The sequence below is a fragment of the Anomalospiza imberbis genome, chromosome 5 (assembly GCF_031753505.1).
Source record: "Anomalospiza imberbis isolate Cuckoo-Finch-1a 21T00152 chromosome 5, ASM3175350v1, whole genome shotgun sequence".
NCBI lineage: Eukaryota > Metazoa > Chordata > Aves > Passeriformes > Viduidae > Anomalospiza > Anomalospiza imberbis.
The window spans coordinates 13,705,572-13,728,894 of NC_089685.1; the positions used below are offsets into that span (position 1 = coordinate 13,705,572).

Sequence of the window (23,323 nt, forward strand, 5' to 3'; positions counted from 1 at the left end):
GCTAATTTGTAGTGTTTTTCTTTACCTGTAGAACAAAAGAATTGGTCACTTCTTGTTTTGGTTCTTAAGAAGCGAAATTGCCCAGTCCATGCACTACCAACAGAGATTTGCAGTCATCCTTGAAGCCTACCTTAGGGGCTGTGGAAAAGCAATGCTGCACGATTTCATGAAGCAGGTTCAAGTAATTGAATTGCTACATAAAGTCACAATGGAGATTAAATCAGTTTCTGCAGAAAAGTATGATGTTACTTCTCAAGGTATTTGCTAACAGGCATTTCTTTGTTGTTAATATTTTTTTTTCTCTTTGGGTGTGAAAGCTAGGGAGCAAATTGTACTGTTCATTAAGAAAATGTGTGGATAAATTGCTGTCAGAGGGCATAATTTTTACTTCCTTTAAAATGTGAGTGTAAGTTAATAATGATTGAACCAGTAATAGATTTGTTTGCTCATTTCACCCCAAAAGGGGAAGCATATCAGTGTTCTAGACACCCAGTATTTTCCCAAGCTTTCACTTATCCTCTTGAACCTCATGCCATGCCAGTTGGGAAACAGATAAGTTCTTGTACAATAACTGAATGCCAGTGCTGAAGAAAGACACAAATATCAACTGGAAATTAAAAGTGACACTTGCCAAGAAATACAGCCTTCCTCTAAACTCTCACTAGAATATTTTTGGCAGAAAGATCAGGGAGGAGCCCAGTGCAGCCTCTGCTATGCCATGGAAGTAGCTGGTGAATCAGGCGTGAATATACAGGGCATGTCTTTGAGGAGCTCTGTGAGACAGATGTTGCATTGTTATTTCCAGTTCTTGCAAGCACTGCTTTGGAAGCCACAGTAGGGATATGCAATGCCTCTTTACCTCTGGGTTCTGCCTGCCTTTCCCCTCCACAACTTTCTTAAAAGCTTCTTTATCCTCCTTCCTGTTACTTGCTTGGTGTTGGGAGTAAGTGCGAGAGGACATATGACAATATTAAAATTCTAGAAGCTGTAGAGAGAACACTTCTTCCTATGTGTTCAGCCTGGTATGCTCCAGGCCAGGAAGTCCTTGGATTGGAAAGCTTTTCCACTCTGTTATGCAGAAGTGACTGTGGTAGTGTTTCAAAAGAGATTTGAAGGAAATATGCATTTATTCTTCAAAATATAGTGTAAAATCTATTATGTTACCACATAGCGTGAGTTAAGGGACTTACTGAAGCCCCATATAAAACACTGTTTCTAAACAACTTCCTAATTTTTTCTTAAAATATTCTGTAACCAAAATATATTTAGTCAGAATTGCATATTTTAGAAAGAAACTATACGGACTTGCAGATGTACATGTCTGTAAGAGCAGTGGATTCCATAATACATTATCTTTGAAGGATATGTGGGCAAAGAGAAGAAGCTTCAAGAGAAAGCAATCATATTAACACCCACCAGGTTTTGAAGTTAAAGAATCTTTGGATGTAATGTACAGCAGAACACTGAAAGATGACTTATATAATTGACATTTTCACTGAATAAGGCTTCCTGAAACTGTGGAATGTCCTAATAATGCTATATCTAATGTAATTTATTCTCTGATTATTGAGGACATAATTTTTTTCTACAGGCACCCTCTACTTCTTATATTTTCAAAAATGTATATCCTAAAATTTATTCTGTAGGTTATTGCTTCTTTTTTGTCCCAACATTTCTAAGTTTATTGTTGTTCATATTTTCAATCTGAATGTTTTATCCTGTTTCATTTCATTCTGTCATGCAGTCTCATCTTATTCTTGTATATGTTTCTCCAGTGTTTGTGGATTTTCTGTAAAGAACAAATTCCTTCCTGCTAGGAATTTGTTCCATACTATTCCAGTAGCAAACATGTTGTCAAACTGTTTTTTTCACTTTTCACTGTAATCTTTTTGCTTATATTTGAAGATAGCAAGTAATAATAAATAAATAAATTCTTAAGATTGTAATATTACATCTTGCATGGGATTATCTGCTTTCATCAGCCTCTGAGCTAGATTATTTGTTTCCCCAAGAATGTGTCTATGCAGCTGTTTCATCGCTTAAAATGCATAGCACCTTGTTCTTAAGCCAGATCAACTTGAAAATTGTTTCAGCAAGTGCCTTTACTCATGTCTTAAAATCAGCTATTCCTAATCTTCTGTAACTTCAGTTGGTTTGCTTACAGTTTTCAAATTACATTACCTTACATTACAATGAGGAGACTTACTGAGCTAACAGTAAACTGTAAACAGTAACTTTCCTAAATAGTTGTGTAGGAAATCTGTAGTTGTATTATAGAAAGCTGTTTCGTTATCCAAGTTACTACAACTTAGGTGCTTTTGAGGGGACAGGGTGGAGTTGTTAGGATTTGGGGTTTTTTTGTTTTGTTTTGTTTGTTTGATTGGTTTGTTTTTGTGCTATTGTTTGTTTGGGTTTGGGATTGTTCAGGTGTTTTTTTGGAAAGTGTCTAATTTTAAAGCCCACTTTTTAGCTCCCCTATATTGCTGCCACATTTATTTTTTACCAGAAGAGATCCCATGTTAGTTACCAGGTACTGCTAGCATAGTCAATACAATATTCTGCCCCTCTACACAGTCCCTGTGACACTCCATGTGGAATTCTGCATCCAGCTCTGTGCCACTCAGGACAGGAAAGACATGGATCTGCTGGAATGAGTCCAGAGGAGAGTCACAAAAACGATGACAGGGCTGGAGCACCTCTCCTGTGAGGAAAGGCTGAGAGTGTTGGGATTGTTCAGCCTGGAGAAGGCTCAGAAGACCTAACAACAGCCTTCCAGTGCTTGTAGTGATAGGACAAGGGTTAATGGTTTTAAACTAAAGGAGGACAGATTCTGACTACACATAAGGAAGGTTTTGGGTTTGTTTTTTTTTTTTGTTTGTTTGTTTTTTTTGGTTTTTTTTTTTTTTTTATGATGAGGGTGTTGGCACTGGAACAGGTTGCCTAGGGTGGTAGAAATGTCCCATGCCTGGAAATATTCAAGGTCAGGTTGGATGGGGCTCTGAGCAAGTTGAGTTGAAGATGCGTGCTCATTGAAGGGGGATTGGACTAGATAGCCTTTAAAGGTCCTGTCCAACCCAAGCTAATCCACGATTCTATGATTCTCTTTTAAGTATCCAGGTCTATGTTTAGCTTTATCAGTATGATGGTTTTTTTAAATTATTATCTCCAAAATTACCTAACATGTATATACTTCCTCTGCTGTGTAGCTACGGTTTCTTTTAGGACAGTGTTCCAGTCTTTGCCCTAATGCAGGGTAATAGCCAGTGTATTGCTTACGCTGCTGACACTCACCAGCTGAGGTGAACAAAATACATCATGCATTGTATAATCTGTACTATTCTGAGTTGAAGATTCAGGAACTTGAGGTTTTATTAATTAAGAAATTGCTTTTAGGTATGAACATTAAAATTCTTGTTCATATAAATATACAGCAAATTTTCTTACAGGAATGTGAGATTAAGAAGACTGTATCGTGAAACCAGTTTAAGGGGGACAGGAAATTCAGTGTCTCTGTAGTTTGTCTCCTTATAGTTACAGAGTAATTGATTCCAGGAATTCAAAAGCCACGAGTCTGTCTGCATTTCTTGTCAGTTATGAGGGAAAATACTTTTTGGTGTATTCTACTGTGTTTTGTTTTTTAAACGAAAGCTGACATTTTAATATAAACTCTTACTGTGCAGCATTTCTAATATTGCAGAGAAGGCACAAGACTTCTGAGGTGTTTGAAGACTTTACATTTAGGTAACTGAAACGACCCTGGCCATTGATAGTGCAAGTTAAAGAGTTTTCCTCCATTCCTTGAACCAGGATATCCAGGAGGAAAGCAATTTAAACTGGCAGTTAAACGAAGCTTTTTAGCCAAAGTATAATGCTCAATAAGTTTGATTACCTATAAACTTTTTGCCTTACAGTGTTTGATTTCATTGTGTTTTCTTTCTTGTAATTGCAGTTATTGCACAGCTGAGACAAAAGCTTGAAAAATTACAGGGCAGCAAACTTCCAGAAAGTTTTAGAGTTCCATATGATCCTGGACTAAGAGCAGGAGCACTAGTGGTAAGTATATTCTGACTTTCTGCAAATCATTAAAAGAAAAATATTTGCAAGTATGTGTCTCTTGATAAAAAGTTTGTTAATATGTCAAAAGGTCTTCTTTCTGTGTGGATACAGTGACATTGCATGGACTCCATAGGTTTTTGTGCCCAGAGCTATTACTATTTTTCTAAATGTAATGACATGCCACCATGTGCTAAAAAAATTGCAACAACCCATGAAATTCTAACCATTAAATGGCAATTATACTTTTTCCATTAGTTGAATACAAGATTTAACCAGGTAGCTGACTCTCTTTTTGAAATTAAATAACTGTATAAAACTTTTATCTGATTCAGGGGCTGTGGGATATTCAGTTTTCATTCTTCCAGTTACTTTCTCTGTCTTACCTGATTCATATTTGTCACTAAGGTTTGGGGCCAGAACTTCATCATATTGACAAAAACATCTACCTCAGCTATTTCTGATTTTTCAGTATCTCTGTGTTGGTTTTGTTAGAAAGTACATTATGATTTTGTTAGAAATACATTAAGAAACACTTGGGTTTTTCTATATTGCTGCCTTCAGTTTTGTGGTGAGATTGCAATTGTGTATGTTGACTCAGAGTTAAAAAAGATTCATAGATCAGCAGATGTGTAGTGAGAGGAAATTGTATCATGCATCTAAAATGCAATGTGAGGTCTGGGTAAAGAAGCACAGTCAAGATCCTTGGACTCACTTCACATGCAGCAAGGTACCTACAAGGAAAGAACCCCTTAATTTTCTCTTAGCTAAGGACAGACAAACCCTCCAATTTAAGGAATTGCCAAATGTTCAGGCATTGTCTAGATATGCCCATGTTTCTGTTAAATAAACCTGTGCCTTGGGAGACAGGCTATGAGCTAGTCTGTCTTCAAGCTGAGAGAATGAAACACCTCTCAGGTGAGCATGGCTGAAGCACTGTCAGCACAGAAGCCAAGTCAGATGACATTTCTTACTCAGAAATAATTTATGACTTCTTAAATACTATTTTCTTGTTAGTATTTTGTATATTCTCTCTTTAGTCTTTTTTTTTTTTTTGGTACAGAAATCATCAACAGCTTGACAGAAAGTAGGTTTTAAAATAAAAAAGATTTCTTTGGATTTTCTAGTTTTCCTTCACTTAGGAAATAATCAGTCCTACCAGGACCTTCCTAGATGAATGAAACAATAGATTTACAAAGGAAGGTAGCTATGTCCAAAAATTGATGGGTTAGCTTTTCTTTTTCCAAACTATATGAATAAAAGCATGTGGTAAAGCAAACTAAACTTTCATTTAATGTTCATTCTAACAAGTACTATTTGTCCATAATCTTCAAAACCTAATTTTTTTTTAAGTCTAAACCAAATATTAGATGCAAAATCAGAGTTTCTAGTAAGTTCAAAGATTTAAAAAGTTCTTTTGTTTTTGAAAATAAGGATCATAAAAACTATTTTGTTTTAAACTGCAGGCTCAGAATTTCAGTAGATGAAACATGAATATACTATAATACTCCTATATCATGAATTCTGTCTGCTCTCAAACACTGATGTGCACTTGCTTTTTTTTTTAATTTTAGATGGTTTTATTGTATATAGTAATGTTCAACAACGAATCAGGAATTCCAGAATAGAAAGTAAGATATACTACAGTTGTATTAGCCATAATAACTGAAAAAAACATTTGAAATACTGCAGTTTCAGTTCTGAATTTATCAGTATTGGAAATGTAATAAAACTAAATAGGGAATCTATTATCTTAGGAATGATTACATTAAATTAGTTTCAAAAATGCCATTTCCCCCATGAATTTGAGCAATTTACTAAGGGCAATCTGGAATGTAGCTGATAGAAGTCAGAAGGGTGGATGATGCGGTAAATTGCATTGGACAATGATTTTGCTCTGTTTTTGCAAAGCACCTGTCAAAGTGCTGTTGTGAAGGCCCATATTTTCCAGTTTTGTCAGAGTCTCTGTTCCTGTTTTAAATTTGTCTGAAGCAGATTTACAAGCTAAATCCAGTTTTGGAGAGTCAAGATACACTTTTTCCTTTTTCATTGACAGTGGTTAAAAGTTGTGCAGGTTCAGGAGGCTTTGTGTGGCAACTGAACTCTGTCCTTTACATGTGCTTTCAGTGTGTTGCTTGTGGTATAGCTGAGTGGAGGTTGGTAAACTATTTTGTAGCTGCTGTTAAAAAGGTTTCTTGGGTTGATGCTGGCATACAGTAAACATGTGTTTCACAGATAGAAAAATGTAAAGTAATGGCATCCAAGAAGAAGCCCCTCTGGCTTGAATTTAAATGTGGAGATCCAACAGCTTTGTCAAATGAAACCATAGGCATCATCTTCAAACATGGAGATGACCTCCGTCAGGACATGCTAATTTTACAGGTATGAGAGCTAAACCTTATAAAGAATAACATGAATATTTTAAAATATTTTTAAATAATTTTGCTTTTCCAAAGTGTGTATACCTTGTCTTCACTGTCCATATGAAATGCGAGGTTTTCTTTTGTATTTAAAACTCTGTATGGCAAGGCTGACATCAACACTGGATCATCTTTGTAGTAGTACAGCTTTTTATGTTACTTTGTTATGGATTAACCCTGGTGGGATGGAAAAAGAAGAAAACTTGTGAGTTGAGCTAAAGGTGGTTTAATAAGCAAAGGAGAACTGGAAGAACAAAGGAAGAAAACAAAACAAGTGGTGCTAAGGCAGTCACTCACCACATCCCACGGGTGGACCAGTTCCCAGCCAGTCCCTGCGCAGAAGATGGTTAACCTACATAACCCCTTGCTCCCTGTTTTATTGCTGAGCATGACATTGTTCAGCATGGAGTATTTCTTTGGCTGGTTCAGGTCATCTGCCTGGTTGTGTCCCCTCCCAATCTCTTGTGCACCCCAATCTAGTCACAGTGAGGCAAGGTGAGAAACTGGCAGCCTTGGCACTCAGCAGACACTGTTCAGCTGAGACACTGGGACATCAGTGTGTTCCCAGCCCTGCTTTGGTCACCCCCTAAACCACAGCATCGTACAAGCTGCTCTGAAGAAAAGGAGCTTCATCGCAACCAGACACAGTGCATACTGTTACCCTGGCTTTTCCTGCCATATGCCATAAATATTTCACATTTTGGTGTTCTAGAGATAAAATCTCACTTAATGCAAGATGGCCTGTTTCTCTGATGAAGTGTTTTTATCATTTATTTATGCAATGGGTGAAATTAACAAATGAAAAATCAGTTGCTAGCATCACTCTAGTTTCAGACAACTGGTTTTTAGGGCTTTTGGAAGGAAGGGAATGGGGAAAAGTGGGCATGCTTGCTAACACATTCAATCTCACCTTATGTAGAAATCATGCAATATATTTATTAATACTTTATAGAAGAGTAAAGATTTCCTGGTAGCAGAACAGATGAAGAAATATAAACACTGGTTCTATAACTGATTACTTTGAATGGCTGCACACTCTCTGTATTTATCTCTTAATCAAATAGAAAAGTAAGTTTAGCCCCATCTTAGAAGTCTGGGTAGTGTTATTTGTACAAGTAATCTGTAATATTCAAATAATTTGAAATAACTTAGCATATACATTTGTTTTTACTAGATTCTTCGAATTATGGAATCCATTTGGGAAGCAGAATCCTTGGACCTCTGTTTGTTGCCATATGGTTGCATTTCTACAGGGAACAAAATAGGTATGTGATCATACTTACTGTGATTAGAAATTCAGAATACCGTATTTACAGAAGATGTCTATGGGAGAACTATTCTAATAAGTGCTGTAGTCCTGAGGTAAATAGCACTTTATTACACTTTCTGTGAGAGCCTTCAGTTGCATCTTGGCAGTGGTTTCTGCCCTTCCTTGAGCTGTAGCACAGCTGTTTACTGGCTGGGATTCCTGTGCAAGGCTTGGCTTGCGCTGCAAGCTCCTCTTTAATAACAATATTTAGCATGAAGCATCAGTAAAAGTGAGTGACTTATTCAAGATGTATTTTAATGTGTTGACAGGAATAAAATAAAGAGCAAAAGATTTATCTTTTTTCCTGACCTGAAGCTTCATACCCTATATCATATAGAAGCATCAACATTACTTAACAGGATACTCAGGTAGTATTTCTCACTGGGCATTAGTTCCTGCAGCAGAGATGATCAATTTTTCAGAATTTGTGGTGAAAGAAATCCCCATAAAATTAAGACTCTTTATAACTCTTTAATACACTTATGTAATGTACTTCCTCTCTAAAATCCATTGCCACATAAAATTTTTTAACATCCTTTGGATTTCAGGATATCTCAGCAATGCAGAAAACCCAAACTCACTGATAAAATACCTGGTAGTGTGACATAAGAGAGTTTATTTTCTCCTAATATAAATGTTTTAAAATTGAATATTTATTGATAGAATTTTAATAATAAAGTAAATGAAAAATTGTACATCAAAATGCTAACTAGCTGTAAATATAAGGAAAGTCGGGGGGTTTCTCTTTTTAGAGATGTTAAACCTAATTTTTTAGTGAGCTTTTAGGATCTGATTTAATTTTGTGTAAAATTATCTCAAGACAATCTAATGTATTGAAAAAATGAAGGAAGAAGGAGGAATTCTGCCAATGATTCTAACAGGTTCATGCTTGAGTTACAGATTTCTGTTATTCTTTCATGAATTCTTAATTGATTCCCCATTCTTCTGTCTCAAAGAAATAATATGTGATTTTCCTATAGGCATGGGAGAGATGTAAGAATTTAGCATCCTTTTAGCACCACAGTAGGGGCATGGTTGATCATATTAACACTCCTGCTTGGTTTGCTGAGAATACCTGCAGCCTAAATTAGTAATGCCCAATGTGGCACACTTTGATATAGAGCTTATGCTTGTTTGGAACAGAACCAAAGAGTAGTGGCATGCAAATGTTCTTTCACAGTATTCACATGTGGTCTTCTTCCAGGCTGCTTCTTCCCTCCCTCTTAATACTTCCATGGAACTTGGGCAGTTTCTGTGTATTGACACAAGGACAGTACCCCATTCTACATTGAGCACAGGGAAACAGGTGTCTTACATCTGGGACTGGCACCTCCTCCTGCATAGAGCATTCTCATTCTGTTAAAGACATTGCATCCAGTGCTGTTTGTAATTTTGGAAGCATCTGTCCTCTCCACTGCTGCTGCCCATCAGACCTCTGTAGGATGAACTTTCTCTTCTCTGTATCACTGGTAAAAGGTCATACCCTGCTCTCCCTCCCTTTGACATGTCCATATGTTCCTGGCTCTGTGAGGCAATTATCATTACTTACTGTGCAGCATCACTGCCGAAATTAAGAAGTTCAAGCTGTCTCTTAGAAGAGTCACCACAGAGCCCCAGAAACACATCGCATAGTGCATTTCCTGCTGCACTCCCTCCCAGCTGAATGCAGCCCAGCTGAGAACTGCTATCCTCGTTCCACCTCCAGAGCCAGCTCTGCTCCCCTGCCATCAAGGAGCTGTTGGCCGGTAGAGGGAGATTTGTGAGCACAGGCAGGGAAAGCTTTTTGAACAGCTGGAATAGGATCTGGAGCTCACACCCGGGAGAAAAACAGCAGCTTGACAAGCAGAGATCAAAATTCAAAGCTTTTTAATTTGGTGGTCTTGTTGGTGGGTTTTGGAGGTCATATTTCCACAATAGTTTTATGGCAAACATATCCAGGCCTCTGTAAAGACAGAAGAAAATACCTCCAGGGGGCATTCAGCCATGAATTCAGTCATGCAGAGAGGGCAGGAAGAGATTGCTGTGTTGTTACTCTGTTACAGGAGAATTTGCGTATAATTCAGTAATTGCAAAAGGGTGGGATTATGGAGAGAAAGAAATTTATCTGTTTCAGACAGAGTTAAATTGAAACCAACTCACATGCTGCTTTGAATTGCTTTGGAGAGAAACAGATATTTTTGTTTACTTGCTTATCTCTGAACTGGAGCTGAAGCTAGAAGACACTGTTGAACTTGAACCAGAGGAAAAAAAAATTCCAATTAGCAAATAAATTCAATTAAAATCTGACTTTCTCCCCTATAGTCATGCCAGTCTGGACTGCATTTGCTAGTCTTGGCTACAGTGCAGGGTTGTGTTGCAGCCTCTGTTTCTGCATTTCCCCCTAGCTTCCTCTCTGTCACATGCCATGCTGGCACGAACAGGACAAGGCCGTGTTTCCGCACCATATTGCTGTGATGTGCCAGTGTGCCTTGGCAAGGCTCTGTTCAGTTTAGGGACAGACCCCATGGCCCTGACAACCAGAGCTTTCCCACTGCAATCACCTTGCAGCACCTCGAGCAATCCCACTGCTGTACCTCGCTGTGCACTGGTATTTCTGAGCTTTCTGTGTATATGCATGCTTACACTTAAATTGCATTTGCTGCAGGAGGGCCAGCTCTATTCCTCTGTCACAGCCCTGGCAATCCTTGCATCCCTAGACTGCAGCAAAACAAAAGCTTTTCTTCGGCGCCTCGTATTTGTGAAGTTGGAGAGAAGCTGGGGAAAATGTGAATTGGGATCAGGACGGGAATATTTCCTCTCCTTGGGAAAAGCCTTACGCAGCAGGTCCCCACTCATCATGTGATACATCCATTTTAAAAGAGGAGGAGTTTTGATGCCAAGCTCTTTATGAACTCTGGCTGGTTTCAGCTGGGAATGAACAGGAACCATTGCTCCTTGTCAAATAAATTTCTGCTCACAATCTATGAAGATTTGCAGTTGGTTTTTAAACACAGTTTAAAAATTAATTTTTAGTATTTTTAATATGCTTTGATAAAATTTTAATAACAACTTCTAACCTTTTCTTTATTTTCTTAAGGAATGATCGAAATTGTGAAAGATGCTACAACAATTGCCAAAATTCAACAGAGTACAGTTGGGAACACTGGTGCATTTAAGGATGAAATACTAAACCAGTGGCTCAAGGAAAGATGCATGATTGAAGAGAAGGTTAGTACTTTGAATTTTTAGGTTGTATTTTTAATTGCACCCTACTAACTGAGGAGCACTCAGTCCATAAGTTTGTGTTTGTTACTTGCGGGAGTTTGAAAAATCCATTCATTTTCCCTGCACTCAGCTGCGGGTGTGTTTGAATGAGCCTTTAGCATCCAGCTGGCAGCCAAACTCCTGAGAGACAAGATGCTTCTGAAGTCACTCCTTTATCAATGGAAGTTAGAAGTCATACATGAGGAGCAGGTTGAGAGGACATCTAAGAACACTGAAAGGCAATGTGATTTTAGAGGATTCAGGTGCAGGTTTGGGTGCTCACAACTCCTTTGCTTGTGTACATCCAATGACCTACTACAGCTTTCTGCCACATTTTTTTCCTCAGAATGTGTGAGCTGCTCTATGCTGCTTTTCTGTGCTGAGGGATAGAGCCAGCATGGGGGGTGCAGTGCAGGGCTGTGCTCTTGATCTCTGTTGTGCAGTGGTATATTTTATAAGACTGTTTGCCTGTTGATAGATACATTTCAACAGAAAGGTACGTAACTTTGAGAATTATTGCATTTAGTGCCTAGCATTGAAGCATTTAACATATCTAAGATTTATTTTTAGTTTCAGGCAGCTGTGGAAAGATTTGTTTATTCTTGTGCTGGATACTGTGTGGCAACCTTTGTACTCGGAATAGGAGACAGGCACAATGACAACATCATGATTACAGAAACAGGTGGGTTATTTTTTTGAGAATTTCGTAGATGTGCAGACTGTCTATACTTCATTAGATTTATGTTTCATTTTAATAAATAGTGCATTTAACAATTAATGAAGAGACACAAACCAGTTCTGTCAGTGGTGCTTACAAGGTCAAGTCCTCCCGTAACACTGAAATATATTTTCACCCCTGTTGGCCTTCATACAGGCTGGAGATATGTATCATTAATAATGCCATTATTTTCCAAGGAGCAGTTTGATACAAACTAAGTCATTAGAAATGTAAACCAATTTTTTTTTACTGTCTACATCTAAGGTCTGAACACCAAAAAACTTTGTAAAGCAGGCAGCTGTTCATCTATCTGCTGTGTGTCTGTGGTTCTCACAGTGTTCAGTGCAACTGAGTTCTGTCAGAATTCAGATGTTGCTGGACTGTTTTCAGTTCTGAGGACTGTAATTGCTTTGTGTGCTGTTGTAAAAAATTTTAGGAAATAAGTATATATGGAGTGTATTTGTTTACCTACTAAAATCTGTGGGATGGTTATATCCTCTTGAAGAAACTCAGTTTTTTTGTACTATAAACTTTAGGAGTTACTTCTGTAGCTGAATATTGTTTCATCCTTAATTTTACTTACTTATGGAAATAACCCCTGAACAATCAGTACATACGGAGGAGTTTTATTTAGTCTAAGGAATTCACTTTTAGTTTCATGATCCTCTCACTTCATAATTAGTCTCTTATCAGAGATGGAAAATAGAAGACTGGATATTTATTATTGATTATATTAAAGTTTTATCAGTTGAAGGCTAGAGAGAAGAAGTACCCTGAAGGCAGAAATTAGCTAATTGAAGACTACAGTAAAAAAGTTCAGCAGAAGCCCTTGAGGAAAAAATGACTAAGAAATGCTTTAATTTCAACATTATATATAGTATAATGTGGTGTTATTCCCACTGGCAGAACATGAGGCACAGGTCAATAGACAGGGAAACTGAGAAAGAGGTGTTGTTCTGTTGTGGTCATGAGCAGATTTGCCTCAGAGTCTTTAACAGGATCTCTCTTGAGCATCAGGAGCCAGAAGGATCTCAGTCTGAGAGGTCTGCAGAGAGTCAGATTTGGTAGGCTGGGGGAACTTGAAAGCTGGTTTAAAATCTGGAACGTCTAAGGATATTCCACCTACAGATCACTGTTAAGTATCATCTTACATAATTCTTTTTTTTTCTTTTTTAATAATTATGCCACTACTACAAATGTCTGTTTTTAAGTAACCATACTCTTGTATCCATTTCCTGAGAGCCAGTGAAAGTAATAAAGTAATGTGGAAAGTAGCAGTACACTCCAGTCCTGTAGGTGTAGTGACCCTTAAAAGGAGAGGTTTTCATTGCTTTTGTGGGAACTGATGCCTTGCTACTCTCTCAAAGCTATCCAAAGGGTGACAATGCAGACTTCGAACACAGAGTGGTTTAGAAATTGCTAATGAAGGTCTGTGAGGAGAAAGCATGTTCTAGTCAACGACATTTGCCAAGGAGATGGGTAGTGCCAGAATCCCATGGGTATTTGAAACATAACCCTCAAGCCTTTTCTGTGTAGTGATGCTCTGATTGTTATGGGTATGAGGCACAAGCTTTCCCTGGTTGATTTTTGAAAAGCTGTGAGTGTATGTTTAGATAATACAGCAGTTCTTCCAGACTTTTAACAACTGCCAAAGATAAACAAAAAGTAATTTTGCTAAGAGGACAGGATTATGTATTTCCCAAAAAAAGAAAGAAAATAGTATTTTCTGCTGAACTTAAGAGTGATTTATATATACCGAAAAAAGGGGCTGGAACTACTGTGAATACTCGTAAGTGTTCTTAGCAGTTTATTGTATTTGTCTGAATGTGACTTCTTTTTCTCTTTATGAAGGTAACCTTTTCCATATTGATTTTGGCCATATTCTTGGGAATTATAAAAGCTTCCTTGGAATTAATAAGGAGAGAGTTCCTTTTGTGCTGACTCCAGATTTTCTGTATGTCATGGGAACTTCTGGAAAGAAGACAAGTCTCCATTTCCACAAATTTCAGGTAAAAGGATGAGAATCTAGCTGCAAATCAATTAAGCATTGTGTTTTTTTACCCTCTAAAATGAACATTAGTGCCTTGATTTTCAAAGATCTAGGCTCCTGGGTATTATTTTAATATAATGTACTGAATTGTAATACAATTCCGGGATATTTTAGGCCCGACTAAGAGAAAATATTATCTGTACAATTATGGGAACTAGAATTCAGGCATTCACAAAGGCACATTGAAAAGCTCATTAGCAGCAGACCAGATAAGCAGTTCTTTCTTTGTTTCTTGTCTTGATTGAAAATACTTTGCAGAGGACTTCAGTGTTTGTGCAATTGGAAGGAACTCGTGGCTCTAAGCAGAACCTCTGTGGAGTATGAGCAGGTGTAAGGCATTTGTCAGCTGGCTTAGCCAGTGTTATTCCCTCCTGATTCTGCCCTTGAGTTCTGGGGCTTGGACTGCTGCATCTCAGTAAAAATCTGTAATGACCCTAAACTATCTCAGATGTTGGTTTGTGAAGTGGATGGATAGATTTAACTCTGAAAGAAATTTAAAATCTGTTTTATTGCTTCTATTTGAAATTGAGTGCTTTCAAACTAGTTGTGATTATTTGAGCTAGTGTAGAAGCTTGAAAAAGGGAGTTTAGTATGCAGTTCCTATGTTTAATGAAATGAATGGGAGCATGGCTGGTCAAAAGTACTTGTATGTCTGAGGTCTTTAGAGACTTAGAGTAAAGTGTCTGAACTAGAAAGCAGGTTCCTTATAATAACAAAAGAAAAATTCTTCTGTAGAGTGAGTCAAAGCCAAAGCCTGAATTTCATGTCTGCATTCCTTGTGGGTGAACTAGTCCCAGTATGGAGTCTGATTCTCTAAGTACCTAATAAAGGTTCTTCCTGGTGGATGGTGACTATGTCCCTTTGAACATATATGCAGTTACTTCAGAATTTTGTCTCCATTTGTGGTCTCATCTCAGTGCTTTTACTCACTCATCCAAAAATTAATGTTCCCCATCTTTGGGCTGGGCACATCCTGCAGGCCTCCCTGCCAGGGATGGGGATCCACTTGGATCCTCTTGCAATTCCCACCTTACAGTATTCTTATGTTAGGACAAATCACATTGTCCACCAGAGACAATCAAAAGGAAGAGGACCCATGCAAAGAAGAACCAATGATCTTTGGTTGAAGTCAGTGCCCAAACGTCCAAAAATAAAGAACCAGGTGCAATCTTTGAATCTTCATTTTTGCCAGGACTGCCTTTATCACAGTGGAAGTATTTTGAAGGGGACTTGTAGATCAAAAGATGTTAGGGTTGGGTTTGCCATGGGTTGGAACTAGTGTGGGAAGGGAACTACATGGGAAGGGAATGCTGAGCCCATGCTCTCAAGGAAGCCTGTGAGCTGTGCTGTGTACAGCAATGATGCTGTTGCAGTAGCTGTAAGTCATGTGAAAGTGTGGGACTGAAACACCAGTGTAGGGTATGTAATTTCAAAGAAGACCTGTTCTGGAAGCAGAAAATAGTTGAAAGTGTGAAAGTGTGCTGGAGAGAAAGTGTGAAAGTGTGAAAGTGTGCTGGAGTGTAATGGAGAACTGAAAGGTGTCTGCAATGAGGTAAGGTTGGTTTCATATGTATGGATCATCCAGGTCTTTAGAGAGGATCTGACCTTTGCTTCAGCAGCCCAAATACCAAAATCAGTCTGAAGTGTGTTTGGTCATAGCCTCTCTTGAATACATCATGCCTCCATCATGGAGTCCTGCCTGGGTTTGACTAAATAAACTTCTTGTTTCTCTGGTACTAATTTCTAAGTACTGCTACCATCCCACTAATGCACAGTTTAGGAATGCTGTGATAGCAGCAATGTCATTTCCACTAGTGTCCTTAGCCAGATAAAAGATGATTAATGTGCTTTTACTGTTGTGAGCTGTGATGGTGATATGAGACCTGGGCATTTTAAGTGACATGGTTTAGGCAGAGACAACAATAAACTGACCAAAAATGTAAGTTCATGTATAGTTCTGCTGCAATAGCTACTGTTTATATATCACTATTGCAGTAGTACATTAAAAGTCTTTTCTGTCTCAAAGACCAGTAAAAAATAAAATACTTCTATGCAAGTAAAAGAGTAACACAGAGCAAGATTTGCTTCACATATTTTGCTATAAAAAAGTATGTTTTAATTACATGGCCAGAGTTAAAAAAAACCCAGAATTGTAGTTTCACTTTTCAGTTAACTTGTTTCATGATATTTCCTAATATTGAGGGATTCATTCAGTCTGCCTGCTGACTCATTCATGTATTAATGGAAAAGTCTCAGCATTTATCCTTCATTAATTTTTAAGAACAACTGTCATTATTTTGTACTTCACTACATTAAAACAGTTTGTACTTCAGAAGACTCCTTTGTTTTTTACAGTCTTTAGTGTTTTTATTAACTTAATAATCTACTTTTATAAAATTTTATTTCCTTGTTATTCACTGGACATAATCCATACAGATATGTTAGCCAGAGCTCATATTGCATATGCTGGAGAAGGTTAAAGTGACAAATAACTTTGGCCAAAGATCACTGCAGAAGAGTGAATTTATTTAATTACAAAATCTCATGTATTCGATTGTGAAACAAAAGTGGCAGAAAGTAGAAGGGTACCCAATTTATCACTGAGAAATACTTATTTTCAGTATACTGTATATAGGAAGGGATGGCCTATGTAACAGAATTTGGACACTTTATATTATAAAAATGCCTGGATTTTAGGATAATAATTAGGACAGTTTCAGGCTTATTCAAGATTATTCTTTTTTTTTTCCCTGTTGGGCAATGGAATTTTGGTTTCTCCTCAGCTCCTCTCATTTTTCCTGTGGCTTTAGATGAGTTAACAGCTTTCTTCTTAATCCCACAGTAAACATGTATATACCCTTGACACATACCTATCATCTGGGTTATCTTTGGTTCTCGCCACCTCTCTCAGAAGTGTAAAAATTTCTTTTCTTGGAAGATACTAATGCAAAACCACATCCAGTTCCTGTCTGAATAAATAACTGTAACAGGCAGATGCAGATTTTTAAAATATTTTGAATTCCTGGAAGGACTGCCTTTGAGATGCAGTGATAACCAGGTTTTTCTTGACTGCATAATTTTTTTTCTGTCTCAGACACCCAAAGCAGTGAGATACATCATCCATACAGAAATGTAAAACCTTCTTTGATATAACTATAAAGACCTTTCATCTCTTTCAAGGGTAACAAAACACAGACTAACTCTTGTGACAAGAATTCTCTGTTTGAAGTTGATAATACATAAGTAAAATTTCTTTTTTTATTTTTTTCTCCTGCTACAATGGAGAGAAACTATTCCCTGTGATAAGGTGATGGTGTATTCTATTGTAAACTCTGCTTTGACCATTGCATTTAATCTTTTGCTGTGCTAGAACAAACTGACACTGGTGTTCATAAGTATGATCTTATTTCAGAACAGAATTTATTTGGGAATAGAGTAAAAGATTTAAGTTCCCAGGCAATACTAAAAAAAGAAATTGTACAGACAGATCTTCAATATATCATCTTCCTTCCTTAGTATTTTCCTAACCTGTCTAGCTGGGTGTCCTGGTGTTGCTGATGTAAACAGTGATAGATGTTAAGATTGTTTGTGCACTTCTTCCTGTTTCAGAGGAAGAAAAAAACATGTACCTTGTAAAAAATGCCCTGTGTTCTAGAGGGCTGTTGGGATTTGTTGGAAGTTTACATTAAAATATTTGGACTTTCCAAGTATTATTCAAAAGCTTAATATACAGCTTTTGAAAGGTTAAATTGAATATTTAATTGGGTAAAAATTAGCATTGCTTCAGCTGTGGTTTAAATAATAACAACCTTCTTGGAAATATTTTTAATATTTTTACATTACTGCATTGCAGACCTAATTTCTAGCTGATTGATTATTGGTGTCTTCATTGCGTTGTTCTTATTTCTGCTAGCAAAATAGTTATAAATTTAATATAAGAAGTAATAATTTCAGTTTATGTATTAGTCGCTTAGCAGGAAATAATTATTTTTAAACATTGCATATTTTTCCAAGCTGCAGAAATGTCATTCTTCTAAAAGTTCTGTTGTTAAGCAGAGATTATTTATACATGGAAATGAAAAGGCTGTAAAAAACGCCTATGGAATCCAGAATGACAGTGCATAGTGATAGAAATCCTCCAGCAAGGCAGAGTGCCTGAAGCCTAGAGCTGTCAGCTAGCAAAATTCCTTAGAACACCAAGCCTGAAAATCTTCCCTGTTAAATAATCCATCACCACTGCACAGTTAATAGACACCTATAGAAAATCATGAGCAATCCCCTGGAGATGCTACTTTGTTCAGTATAACTTGCCAGCCACAGTCTTTAAATGGGAACATCCCAACAGGAAAGGAAGACAGTGAATTATTGCTGTCTCTTTTAACAGCCACAGAAAGAGGTTATATATGGTAGCAAAACTATTTTGAAATTCTGGTGAGGCTAAGGTTTTATGCTTCAGTAATTAATGTAGCATTGAGAGCTGTTAGTTGTACACCCAAACAGTTCTTGTTTCCCCAAGCTGTGGTGAATGAAGTTACACTGAGCAGCAGGTGCAGAAATTTGTGTCACGTTTTGACTCAGTTGAACAGCTTTGTTGGGTCTCCTGTTGCTGACACCTGAGTGATTGAATGGCATTGGTTAATGAGAGTCTTGTGAAATTCCTACGCCATCCTTCTCAATTCACCTCCTCAATTAACAAAAAACTCTTTTCTCTCACAGGATGTATGTGTGAAGGCTTATTTAGCTCTCCGACACCACACAAACCTGCTGATCATCCTATTCTCCATGATGCTGATGACTGGAATGCCCCAATTAACCAGCAAAGAAGATATTGAATATATCAGGGATGCACTGACAGTAGGGAAAAGCGAAGAAGATGCCAAAAAGCATTTTCTTGATCAGATAGAGGTTTGCAGAGATAAGGGCTGGACAGTGCAGTTTAACTGGTTTTTGCATCTTGTGCTTGGAATCAAACAAGGAGTAGAAAAGCATTCTGCTTAATATTTTATGTAAATTAACTGTGGGTGTGAATAGGAGGCTAGTGAACCTACATGTTATTTCTGAATTCTGAATAAATGAGCAGTCAAAATTGCCTTTACTCTTCTGGCAGCTTAAATGGATCTTGTAAAAAGGCAAGGACTTTACTCTGCCCCTCCTGAAGATCTTCCTGCAGATAAGATTTTTTTTCCCATTTCTAATGACACTTCAAGTTGCTGGATTCTTTTAGTTCATTTGCTGTTTTGGCTTGGATTTTTTTTTCTTTCTTTAGCAATAATTTCAGATAAATATAAGGAGGAGGTTGAGTAAGATAATAACCTACAAACCCCCTATGACCTTAATTGTTCATGAGGGTCAAGTCCTTCAAAACCAGAAGAACTTACATAAAATCTATGGTTATAGTGATATGTCTGTGGACAATCCATGTGTGTCTCAGGATGGTTTAGACACAAGTATTCTTCATCTGCATCCTTCTCTTTTGTCCCTTCCTCAACATTTTGTCCTTTCTGTATTTTTAATGTGTTGTCAGTAGAAAAGAGCTTTGGCTCTGCCATTGGAGGAAATTGCCTTACTGTTACTGTAACCTCCTGACACAGACAACCAATCTTGACTGCCAGGAGAACTTCAAAGTTACTGGGAAGTTCCTCAGACTTGAACATGAAATTCTGAAGGTTTAATTTTGAAAGATTTTTTACTGTACTTTTTAGTGGGTATCATCCATATTATATTACAGATTATATTCTTAGTGTAAAGTTATTAAAATTCCACCTGTATAGGAAAAGCTTTGTAGAAAAAGCAATGGTACTTCCTTATCCCTCAGAGAAAAGTCCTTATCTAAGAGTAATTGACATTTTGCCAAATATCTGAGAAACCCAAAGTTATTTATTCCTTGGTGATATATTTTCAGTATACACCTAGAAGGAATTAAATGTAATCTTTGAAGTTGTGTATATTTTGCTATTTATTTTTAAATTCCTGAAGAAACAATACTACTGAAAAGCTATTTATGAAAGAAAAAAAACCCCTTGTCTTTAATTTCAATATTTAAACTTAAAAGAGGAAAAAATGGGCAGTGTTAAGTAGAATTTTAACTCTCTACTGTAGATTGCCTGCAAATCAAGTCTGCCTATGGTAGGAAAGGAAAAAACCATATAGACTGAATTAGTCTTTGACTTGAATTATTATGGTATACTTCTTGCTAATTGATTTTTACCAAAGAGAGACGATGGCTTATAATATTGCTTTTTTGCACTTGTGCCCATGTAATTTCTTCCTTCATTGTAGTATTACATGGGCTTTACATTACATATAAATGATTAACTGAATTTTAAAATTCTGTTATCATTTGCTTTGATCATTTCACAGAACTGTTATGATTTTAACTACTGTTACTACTGAGTACATTCTTGAAGGATTTTTAATAAATGTACTGTAATCGGTGTCTCAGTTATGAGATGTAGCCAATCTGTTCTTGAAATGTAGATGTTTGTTTACTGTGCACAAGTATTTTTGATGTAAATGGTAGACTCCAGTTAAGGAAATCTCTAAGGTTAAATTGTAGACTATTTTGTTGTTCTGTTACATTATTATTCTGTGCAAGATAGGCTTTAGATCATACTAACATATAAACTAAGTGGTGAATATTTTCTGTAAAATGGTATTTTTAGATTTGTATTTTATAGATCTGAAATAAATTGGTATGTTCTATTAATTTGATTATTATTCATGAATAAGCAGCTTAGCCCAAAATACATGTAAATATTTTTTATCCAGTTTCTTAAAGAATACCTAATCTCAGTAAGAAATCATATTCAAAGTCCCACTCAGAGGAATTGTTTTAGTTCCATATTAATAATTCTGTATGATGTCAGATATATTGAAATTTAGTAGTCTATAGTATTAGAATTGCAATTATTGTAATTGTAAAATGTGAATAGAATATTGCCACTTTTGAAGAGCACTTTATTAATTCCTGGTTTGTTGTATGAAGAAAAATCTGAAGATTTTATTAAGTTCCTAGTTTTAAAAAACAGGTAGATCTAGTGCTAAATTTAACTCTGGCATGAGGAAATAAATGCTAATCACACCTTCAAGGGAAATGGCACTCTTAAAGCAACCTCCATTTGCAGGAAAAGGTCTACAAGAGCTCTGCACCCAGAAGAAAGTTGTTTAGTCCTGCACTAAACTTAGATTGATGATTTTTATCAGCAGTTTACAATGTGCTATATTGAATTGTGTTTATTGCAGACACCTGAAACACCTCAGTGTTGAGCAAATTCGCAGACTTTTCATTGCTTTCCTTGCCCATGAAGCCTGTGGTTGGGCTGCCTGGGCTCTGCTGGGCTGCCTGGGCTCTTCTGGGCGGCCTTGTGTCTTCTGGGCCGGCCTGACTCCTGGGAGATCAAAGTAGCTGCCAAATTTCCTCTTTACCTATGGAGTAAGCTGTGGGCACCAGCATCTCCTTACAAATGACTGCACGATCGTGCAACTGATTATTGGCTGGATTTTGTGTCCCTCTGGAAACCTCCACCCACCACTGACCTGGTTTTGTGGCAAGCCCTGGCACAAGGAGAAACAACACAAAGATGTGGTTTGAGGCAGTCCAGCCTCAGCGGGGAGAGGAGCTGCTTTTCTGGTGAGGAGGTGCACACAAGGACACATCTGCATGTCCTAGACAGAGCACAGCTGTCCCGTTCTGCAGTGGCATTCCCAAGGCCTGGAGAGCTGGAGCTTTTGCACAGATGCCACTGCTGGAGCAGGAGGCTGAGCCACAACTTCCCGAGTCCCCCAGTTCATAAACTCACTGACCCTACAGAATAACTGTTTTTTAAGGGTTATAAACCAGGAAATGTAAATTAGTCATTAACCACTAACCTTTTCCAGAAGCTGTAACGCAACATGCAGAAAAAGAAAATTACTAAATTTTCTGAGTAGGTCTCAATTATCATCACTGTCTCCTATTAGCCTTAAGATTCTTTTTTGAAAAAATTTTTTGGACTACTTTGTCTTTGAGATTTGTAGTATTTTCTTGGTAGTTTCTTTCACATTATGACTGCACCTAACTGTGGAAATTTGAATCTGCTTAGAGTCAGTGCCTCGGACTCAGCTGTGACTTGACATCTGCTTTGACCCCAGCAAGGTCTTTGAGATGTTGGTTAGCAGTGAGTGTGTCCCCAAGGCCCCATCCTAATTTTATTCCAGGACAGGAAGAGAAGTTGAAATGGAGCTCAGGTGTACAGTGTGGTTATATTTAGATCTTCACTGAATACACTGGTTGCACTTGATAGAAGTGTTTAATCTATCATTAGCAGAGTATTGAGACTTAATATGTTTAGCAGATTTTTTTCTAAAATGCAATCAATGATACAGAAATACAGATATGAACAAATGACTTTAGAAAAATATCAATGGAAATTATGATTCTTGTATTTTAATTATAAACCTTTCTCCTGAGTACCAGCAGCATTCTGCAAATGCACGAGTCCCAAGGATTATATAGATTTCAGACTCCATGCTAATGACTTTATAATGTAGTTTGTGTAAAGTAGCCTTGAAAATAAAAAATTATTAAAATTAAAATTTGGGATGCCACCTGCAGGGTCTGCTGGGCTCTTTGAGCATCCTAGCAACACTGAAGTTTCTGCAAAACACTCATGTGTTTTCATGAATCTTCTCATTGCAACATACATTAAAAATGTTAAAAACAATATTCCAGAAATAATTAATTCTCCTAGAGAGCAGTTAACAGGGAGATTCCTGCTGTGCTGACCCCACTCTGCATTTGGAAGCCAGAATTGGCCCAAAAAGGTACTAATATATTTGAAATCTTGTGACACACTGACAGAAAGTAAGATTCATGCTGGGAAGAGAAAACAGAAAGACGAACTGTTTGTCTGCAATTACACAAGGAGTGAGTGAAGATACAAATGCCATGGTTATAGCCATGTGAGGTGTGCACATCATTATCTCTTTAGAGAAAAGGGGCACTGGTGACCTGTTCTAGTCTGCTGACACAAGGAGACAGGCACAAGGCCATGGCTTCTCCTGACTTGTTGTGCATCATTGGGTCTCATACCCAGCAAGAGAGGTGCTGATGAACTGCCTGTTGATAACAAACAAATGGACACTGGACAGGATCAATTCTTTCCTAGCCCTGGAATGGGGGCTTGTTGTTTCAGAGAGTGCCCAGCAGCACTTGACATGGCAAGAGCCCTCCACAGGCTAGGGAAGGCAGCGTGTGCCATTGCTCAGGTATTCTCCTGGGGATGCAAAAGAAGAGGCTGTCACTTTGGAAACAGCAGCAGCACTGCCAGGAACACGTGTCAGTTAATTTTAGCTAACAAAAGATTCCTGTGCATGGCAGAAGTGCTGTATCTTGTAAGTGCAAGCACGTCCCACACCTGGGTGCAGTCACTCAGTGTTCAGCGTTAGGAGTTACTGTGTGCCAGTGCTGGTCATGCTCTCAAAGCTGACTTTGGTCTAGTGCCTATGGTGAGAGTTAGCCACTCATCCACTTAATAAGTGCACAAAGAAAA

At 37.6% G+C, this 23,323-nt stretch overlaps 1 protein-coding gene across 3 annotated transcripts in view; it reads left to right on the top strand.

Moving 5' to 3' along the window:
* The window catches only part of PIK3CG (phosphatidylinositol-4,5-bisphosphate 3-kinase catalytic subunit gamma), a 33,177-nt gene extending 12,678 nt beyond the window's left edge, over positions 1–20,499 (top strand). For all 3 annotated transcript variants that reach the window (XM_068189678.1, XM_068189677.1, XM_068189679.1), the window contains exons 4-11: positions 32–257; positions 3,950–4,053; positions 6,289–6,435; positions 7,648–7,738; positions 10,859–10,989; positions 11,596–11,707; positions 13,595–13,752; positions 18,510–20,499. In XM_068189678.1, coding sequence (XP_068045779.1) covers positions 32–257; positions 3,950–4,053; positions 6,289–6,435; positions 7,648–7,738; positions 10,859–10,989; positions 11,596–11,707; positions 13,595–13,752; positions 18,510–18,791 — 1,251 coding nt within the window. In that variant the 3' untranslated portion in view covers positions 18,792–20,499. The remainder of the gene's footprint in view (positions 1–31; positions 258–3,949; positions 4,054–6,288; positions 6,436–7,647; positions 7,739–10,858; positions 10,990–11,595; positions 11,708–13,594; positions 13,753–18,509) is intronic.
* The last annotated feature ends 2,824 nt before the right edge of the window (positions 20,500–23,323 follow it).